We start from the raw sequence: 8316 nt of genomic DNA on the forward strand, positions 1-8316 counted from the left end.
GCTTGAACTCGGGAGGTGGAGGTTGCGGTGAGCTGAAATTGCGCCACTGCACTCCAGCCTGGGCGACAGAGTGAGACTCTGTCTGGAAAAAAAAAAAAAAGCAATATGAGAGAATTCTAATGAAGGAGAATATTGATTACACTGACACATTTCACTTGGCATTTTACATTCTTAGACTTTGTGCTGCAAAATTATAAATAATGAAATTACTGGTATTCAGATACTCCAATAGCAAATTTATATTTTTAATCTGAAATTATTTACCACCATACAATGCTTGAAACTGTAATGAAATTTTATTCTTTTTTACTGCCTAGAGAGAAACCACTGGGGAAGCGCAAGATGAACAAAAAGCGGGGACATACTTTAAATTCTATTTATCTGCCTTCCTGTGCCTAACAGTTAAGCTAAATCAGATTCAACTGATTTTTCTAGTTACCTTTCATTTTGGATTTAGTGTGTGTACATTTCTTTTTTTTTTTTTTTTGAGACGGAGTCTCACTCTGTTGCCCAGGCTGGAGTGCAGTGGCACCATCTCGGCTCACTGTAAGCTCCGGCCTCAGCCTCCCAAGTAGCTGGGACTACAGGCGCCCACCACCACGCCCAGCTAATTTTTTTGTATTTTTAGTAGAGACGGGGTTTCACCATGTTAGCCAGCATGGTCTCGATCTCTTGACCTCGTGATCCACCCGCCTCGGCCTCCCAAAGTGCTGGGATTACAGGCGTGAGCCACTGTGCCTGGCCAGTGTGTACACTTCTTTATTCTTTGAAGTCAGGTTCTTAAAGGAAGTGATAAACTTCTTTGTCCTGAAATATCACAATCCTAGAAAGACCACTTACAAAAGACTCAAGTTGGTGACTAAATAGGCTTCTGTGTCCAGAAGGCCAGCTGGCCTTCCTGATCACCAAATAAGCATGGGGTAATTCCTCAAAATTTAAAGTTACTTCCTAGTTCTTACCAGGCAGAAATATGTAGTAACTAATCAAAGCAAAATGCTCCGTTACTAAAGTGATTTCTTTTTTCTTTTTTTTTTTTTTGAGACGGAGTCTCGCTCTGTCCCCCAGGCTGGAGTGCAGTGGCGTGATTTCTGCCCACTGCAAGCTCTGCCTCCCGGGTTCACGCCATTCTCCTGCCTCAGCCTCCCAAGTAGCTGGGACTACAGGCGCCCACCACCACGCCCAGCTAATTTTTTTGTATTTTTAGTAGAGACGGGGTTTCACCATGTTAGCCAGCATGGTCTCGATCTCTTGACCTCGTGATCCACCCGCCTCGGCCTCCCAAAGTGCTGGGATTACAGGCGTGAGCCACCACGCCCGCCCTTACTAAAGTGATTTCTAAGAAGTGTGAGGTAAGAATAATTTAAAAATAACTAGAGACACTAAATTTCTATTTCTATTCCTTGTATATGTGACTAAGATGCCAGATAAATGAGCCAAACGTTTTATGCAGCTAAATTTATTCTCACAACAAATTACATTTAAATGTGTAAAAGTGGTCAACAGGAAAAGGGGCGTAAAGGAAAACAAAGCGTTCTTTCAGGGGAAGCAAGCTGCTCCGGAGGCCAGGGACTACTGCTCACGATTGACACGGTGTGAGTGGGTATCTTTGCCCTGAAGCTGAAATTAAACTTTCTACTGGCCATGCGGCACACGTTAGATGTGTATTAGGTTAAGCCTGGCCAACTAGAGAGCGAAGGGGCTTGTTAGTTAAATTGTGCTAATATCAGTTAGGAAAGTGCTTGTCATATTGTGGCGAAATCTTGAGTTTGTGTTGCAATGCCTGGGACATGAACGGGCCATGAAAGTTCTGGGGCTTCCAGGCAATGGCCTTGTGTCAAGTCATCTTACAAGTGTCCATCTTGAAATCATAAAGTGGATTTAAAAAGAAGTAGCAGTGCCACAGTTTATCACCAAGAACTTATTTTAATGGAAATGGGTCTAGTGTCCCTTCATGCAACAAGACAGACGAACAAAAAACAATGGTCCTAATTAGCTATGAGTGATCTTATATCCAGGTGGAAACAAAGGGCATGTGGACATGTATATATCTCTTAGGTGAAATCACACATGTTGTGAAGGGTAGAAAAACGAAGCACCAAGCAGTGCTTTAGTCTGCAAAGGAAAGTTTTTAGCCATAGGCGTGTTGGCTAGTCATTCCCCTTGACACTGCGAAGGAGCAGATGTATGAGGTGGCAAGTCTGTGTCTATCTAGCTGCTTTTAAAAAATAAAAGGAACTTTAAGCATTTTGCCTTTTCTTCTACATATCCCAATAGAAATGTGACTATAAATCATTACAAAACCACTTTTTAGGCAATGTATAGTTCACTGAGATTACTTAGATCTGGATATACTGGGAGATAATATCCAGGAAAGATAATACATTAACACAATAATGCAGTATATTTCAGTAAAAATAGAATAAATAAAATAAAAATATTTTAAGCTGTATTTAACAGGTTAATTAAAAATATGGTAAGACATACAAGGCATCGTGAACATGGCTGCCTGTTTACCGAATCACAGATCTAAAGAATGCATAGATAGATAACTGAAGTGTCACTAAGATATCAGGTAAAACATTGGCATCCTTTCACAGACAAATACACACATACTTTCATACATACTTTTTGGCCATGGCAGAAAGTGTCTGAACATACTGTTTAACATAATTTTACAAAATTTGCATTTACCATACAATGCCATTTTCAAAACAAAACATCTGCAGTAAAGTTTTCAATATGTTATGTAAAGGCTATCATTCATCTTAATGCATCCTATAATTGCATATATAAATCAGTTTGCTACTTAAAGCTAGCTCAGAATTCTTGATCTTGAAAACAAGCAAATGTATGCCTTAAAAAAATGAAGAGGGGGTTCTGGTAGAGATTTCCAATATAAAAGTGGGTAATTTGTTTAGAATTTTGAAATTTATCACACTAAAACGTTTCACTACAGAGACCATGATGAAAGATCACTGTAAATGATTTCTGAACAGCTTTTCAAAGGGCACGGCAAGGATTTTCTTAATGCAGTGATTTCTTATGATGTCATTGGTTACTTCAGATCAGTAGTATTGGTGAAAAGTAGATCGCATTTCTAAAGTAGCATAGTTTTGTCATAACATTAGGGTGCTAAGACAATTCCAGTCCCCCTGCCCCCCACCCCTCATGAATTCTGAAGGAATGGCTGGTAGAAAAGCCACCCACTCATTCCATCATGATCTCTGGTGGCTAAGTACCATGAGTTAGGAATGTCTCTACCACAAGTAGCATCTGCAAAAGCTCGTAGATGGAACAGGCTGTGAATGTAGAATCCTGTCCTCTACCACACGTTTGAGGCACACTGTAGGAAAACAGTCCTGGACTTAGAGAAGGCAATGGCATCATCATTAATACCACTGCGTAAGGAATTTGGACATCTTTCTCCCACTCATATAGGGAATTCTAAGATTGCCTGACAATAGATCTTTCCATACCTGCTCTTCTTAGTATATGCCGAGTCGTTCTGGAACGGCTCTTCCTGACAGATATGGAGGCAGCATAACACAGCAAGTATGGGCGTCGGGAGCCGTGGGTCCTAGTCCTGGTTATCTCATGAACTTTGGTGAGATCTTAGGCCAGTGGGTTTAGCCTCTTGGTACTTCATATTTTTACTTCTAAAGTGTATTTAGTACCTTCTCTACCTTGTAAGGCTCAAATGTGATAAAAATGTGGAAATCATTTAGACAAGTACATAGCAGTGCATAAACATAAAGCATTACTTTTATAATTGGATGTTGTAAATGTTGATTTTAACATTAAAAAGAAGTAAACAAGACTAATATTGAGATTGATCACCTTAGCAACTTCCTTTTAAAACGACAATGTCAACAAGAGTCTAAATCTGTATGTCTTTACAGCTAAGTTTCTCATCTACATAAAAAGGAGCAGGAAAATGCTATTTTTGGGAAACTTGTTAAATAGTCCATTATTTCTATGTAGACTTTGCTCAGATATGAAAATTTCAAATCTTCAAAGTAAAAATGGAAAAAATATAAATTTAAAAATGTATCTAGTTGAGTCCAACAAATTCTAATATTAAATACATAAATTCAAGGAAAGGTTCAACCTAATGTAATTTGTTGCCATGGACAATAAATGATGGACAGACAGCTTTCTGGGCAAAAAGCATCAGAGGGGGACTGAGCTGGATGCAGAATTCCAGCAGAACCTTTACCTCTAGCACATGGACTAGCAAAAATAACATGGTGGTAGAAATCGAAAATAATCGTGCATGATGGAAATATCAGTGATATTTCCTCAACTTCAAATTGCATATCAGCTAGTTCTCAAACTAAGAATGAAAGGCTGATGAGGAGTATTTCATCTTAATGTTTATGTAGAGAATGGCCATAGTGAACTATAATTCTCTAGCTGCACCGTACAATATAAGGCAGAAGTTTGAAATATGTCCCACCCAAAATGCATTATGATTTTATTAATCTCTTTTAAAAATAATCAGTTTGAAAACCATCTGAAAAGAAAAGCTATGTTTTGTTCGATTTTAATTCCTCAAATTTAGTTTTTCATCAATTTTGAAGTTTCACTTTTTCCAACATCCCACAAACAGCTGTAGACATGAAATGGTGTCCATGTGTCAAAGAGCTTGTCAAGGAAAGCTGCCAGTTGGTTTCTATACTGATGCCAACAGCCAATTTTGTCAACCAACAGGTTCAATTTTATGAAAAATTAAAACACAAACTCGCCATCCTATTTTTACAGCAATTCAATGGTATCTGCTATGCAGTGCCTACTCCAATGTGGATAACAGGGCAAAGTGCAGTAGGACTTAAATGTTGCTTGTGACAGATCCAGCCAAGAAGACAGTGAAACTAACTCACGCATCATTCACTCCAAGGACGCAGCATTAGTTCACTAGGAGGGGTGTGGCCACATTCTTCTCTCTGTATGTGTGAAGTTAAGTAATGTTCACAATATTTACAATAAGAAAAAGACCTTCCACTGCGCATGATGTAACTTACAGCAAAAAAAATTATTCATGCTTCTTTTCATATCACATGATGGTGGCAAGACAAGAGAACATGCTTGTCTAACACTGCTTGGTTAAGGGTAAATTCTCTGAAGACAAAGCATCAGCAACTGGATGGAAGGTCGGATGGCAGAGTTCATTTTCTTTAGTGTAGCTAGTCAATTTTCAGGTAAATAGCCGAGTCTTTTCCCATGTGCAGCTATGGCGTTTCGGTGACAGGGCGTTTCTGTTTCAAAGTGTCAATGAGGGATAAGACCCCTCGTTTTACATTGGTTGTGACTCTTCTGGTCACTGAGTCCGCTGGCGGTGGAGGTGGTCGAACTTTCTGAGAAGGCGGCCTGGCTACCAAGCACTTCTGATATCGTAACTGAAATAAAACAAAACGTGTTTTAAGGTAATTAATGACATATTATTTCTTCTTCTTTAATATGACTTTAAGTCATCACCCATACATTGACTCCCAAAGGTTAATGACCTAGGTCCTAAACATAAATCCAAGAGTTATTTTTTTCTATATGTGAGTGCTTTAAATTCTCCTAAAATATTAGGCTCAACAAAGGGGTTTTGGCTTTTGCCACCCTTTCCTTCCATCCATTTCCACTCTCCACGTGTCCTCTATATTGACAGTCCGCAGCGAATACACCTCACAGTCAATGAGCTAATGAAACCAGAAAGCATTGGGAGAGAGTGTTACACTTTTCATCAGAGACATGCAGATCTAGGTGGGTACTCATGGCGCACTGACAGCACAGTAGAAAGGCATGGTTTGAATCTAAGGTCTATCACTTGTGAACCCCAGGCAAATTATTAAATCTTTCTGAGCCTCAGTTTCTTCAACTGTAAAATGGCTGAAGAAGGCACTGTTTAGAGAGGGTGTTATGATTAAATAAGGAATGCTGGTAATGCTTGAGGAACGCCTGAAATAGGTCTACCAACACAGAAGGCATTCAAAAACGTTTGTTTCCTTCCCTATTTCCTGTTTTAATTAAAAAGATGAGGTATTAAGATTTCGGGATACATTTTACATACAAGTCTAAATCTTTATGGATTAATTTTTAAAAATCCATTAGCACTGGCACAAGGGATAATTCCTGTTTTTCAGAAATATAACAATGTAGTCCACCTGGTTTTGCATAATGGGAAGGTAAGTAATTCTTTAAGATTAGATAAAAAGTTAAAAGTTATCAAAAAATTTTTTTTTGTCATCCAAACATTTAAAAATACAGTTGACCTGACCAGTCATGGTGTTTCACTCCTGTAATCCCAGCACTTGGGGAGGCCAAGGGAGGCGGATCACTTGGGCCCAGGAGTTTGAGACCAGCCTGGGGGACATGGTGAAACCCTGTCTCTACAAAAAAATACAAAAATTAGCCAGGTGTGGTGGCACACGCCTGTGGTTCCAGCTACTTGGGAGGCTGAGGTGGGAGGACTGCTTCAGCCTAGGAGGTCAAAGCTGCAGTGAGCTGTGAGTGTGGCCACTTCTCTCCAGCCCGGGCGACGGAGTGAACCCTGTCTCAAAATAAACAAATAATGAAAATACAATACAGCTGATCTTTGAACAACAGAGTTTGAACTGTGCAGGTCCACTTATATGAGGATTTTTTTCAACCAAACACAGACTGAAAATAGTATTCCCGGTTTGCAAAACCCAATTATTCACAGGGCAGAGTTTCCCTATACGTGGGTTCTGCAGGACCTGAATATGCAGGATTCTGGTATACTCAGAGGTCCTAGAATCAATCCCCTATGTATATACCAAGGCAGGACTGTCATTCCATGGCTTTTTAAAAAAAAATCAACTTAAATATTAACAGGCTCTTTAGTAATGGAACAGGCTGATGTCCCTGTAAGAAGCAAGACTCTGGGGGAAGGATATGGTGCAGTGTTCTATCATACCTTTTAGGCCACAAAACAACCCCTTTCAAATCAATCATATGAAAAATGATGATCGATTACATGTCTTCTCTGTGTAAGGTATCTTACTAGGCCCACATCACAACTCAAACCACACACATCTAAAGCACGGATTTATACATGGCAACCTGGGACTCTGGACTTGGAATTTCAAACCGTAGTCACACACATGCAGCGTGAATCAAAGCCGCACCTAAGTGTTGGATTTCATAAAGGATCCCTCTCTGTTCTATTCTAAATTTTGCCAAAATGTCTTCTGTTGGGCCTATACCACACAGCTGCAAAATATGCCTAAAAATTAAGTAGATTCAAAAGAATGTTAGTGTCAATAGATATTCACATGGTATAAATTCACATATGGATCTTTCACATGGAGAATCATGCAGATTTGAACCAAGAAGAAAGCCCCTGAGCCAGAAACACTGGATTCAGAGCAGGTGGGAGGGAAGAACAGTTTGATTTTACTAGTATGCCTTACGCTAGATTGGCTGAGCTGTGTCCACTCGTTGCAGTGATACAATTAAAATACGAAGCAAATGAGTAAAAGTTGTTTCCAAGAGGGAAAATGAATCTGAGAATCAGAAAACCAGCTGTAGCCAAGAGATAAAGCTCATTGTCGTTATCACTTAAAACGTGTAATTAAGTCTGAAAGCCATTCATTTTATGACTAAAACCATCTGCTATCATTTGTTGCAACTTCATAAAATACCAAAATAGTCGTCATCCATTTTCGCTTGGCTGAAATCTCCCATTTTCTATTTTCTTCACAGATCTCCTTTATCTCATCAACTCCCTGCACCTGGTCAGCGGGTTTACCTGACTCCTCTACTGTCCCTGCTCCCCTGAACCCCAGCCCTGCTCCTGCATATTCAGGGTGTCTGAGTTAGAATCCTGGCCCCACAGTTCTTGGGGGAAGTTAGCCAGTCTCACAGAGGATGGTGTAAGTGTGACACCAGATAACAAGTGTCTAACGCCAGCCTTCCCTTCTCCCTCCTTCCTGCTCTGTTTCAAATGATAAAGGTCAAGTGGCTCTTTTCTGTGCCCCACCTTTGCCATCTGCTCTCCCACCTCATCCTTTTAACATTTTTGTTAGACATAGGGCCGTTCTATGTTGCCCAGGCTGGACCTGGGCTCAAGGGGTCCTCTCACCTCAGCCTCCCGAGTAGCTGGAATTACAGGTGCAAACTTTCCCTTCATTCATAACCTCACAATATGCTGTATGGGGGAGTTGGGGGCGGTTAGAGAACTCCCTTCCCTTCCCTAAGCTCCACCCATTCTTGGTTCTCAGCATCTTCTGGACTATCCCAAAGTAAAAGGCCTCTAACTAATTCAGAGGTGAAGTCCCTCCCCTTGGCTTTTTTTTTTTTTTTTTT

The 8316-nt window shown here is 40.1% G+C and overlaps 1 protein-coding gene across 4 annotated transcripts in view; it reads right to left on the reverse strand.

Moving 5' to 3' along the window:
• Positions 1-1440: 1440 nt before the first annotated feature.
• APBB2 (amyloid beta (A4) precursor protein-binding, family B, member 2) overlaps positions 1441-8316 on the reverse strand; it is a 369777-nt gene continuing 362901 nt past the window's right edge. For all 4 annotated transcript variants that reach the window (XM_011987971.1, XM_011987972.1, XM_011987973.1 and 1 more), the window contains one exon: positions 1441-5396. In XM_011987971.1, the coding sequence (XP_011843361.1) occupies positions 5229-5396 (168 nt within the window). In that variant the 3' untranslated portion in view covers positions 1441-5228. The remainder of the gene's footprint in view (positions 5397-8316) is intronic.

Source organism: Mandrillus leucophaeus, unplaced genomic scaffold, assembly GCF_000951045.1.
Source record: "Mandrillus leucophaeus isolate KB7577 unplaced genomic scaffold, Mleu.le_1.0 Scaffold320, whole genome shotgun sequence".
NCBI lineage: Eukaryota > Metazoa > Chordata > Mammalia > Primates > Cercopithecidae > Mandrillus > Mandrillus leucophaeus.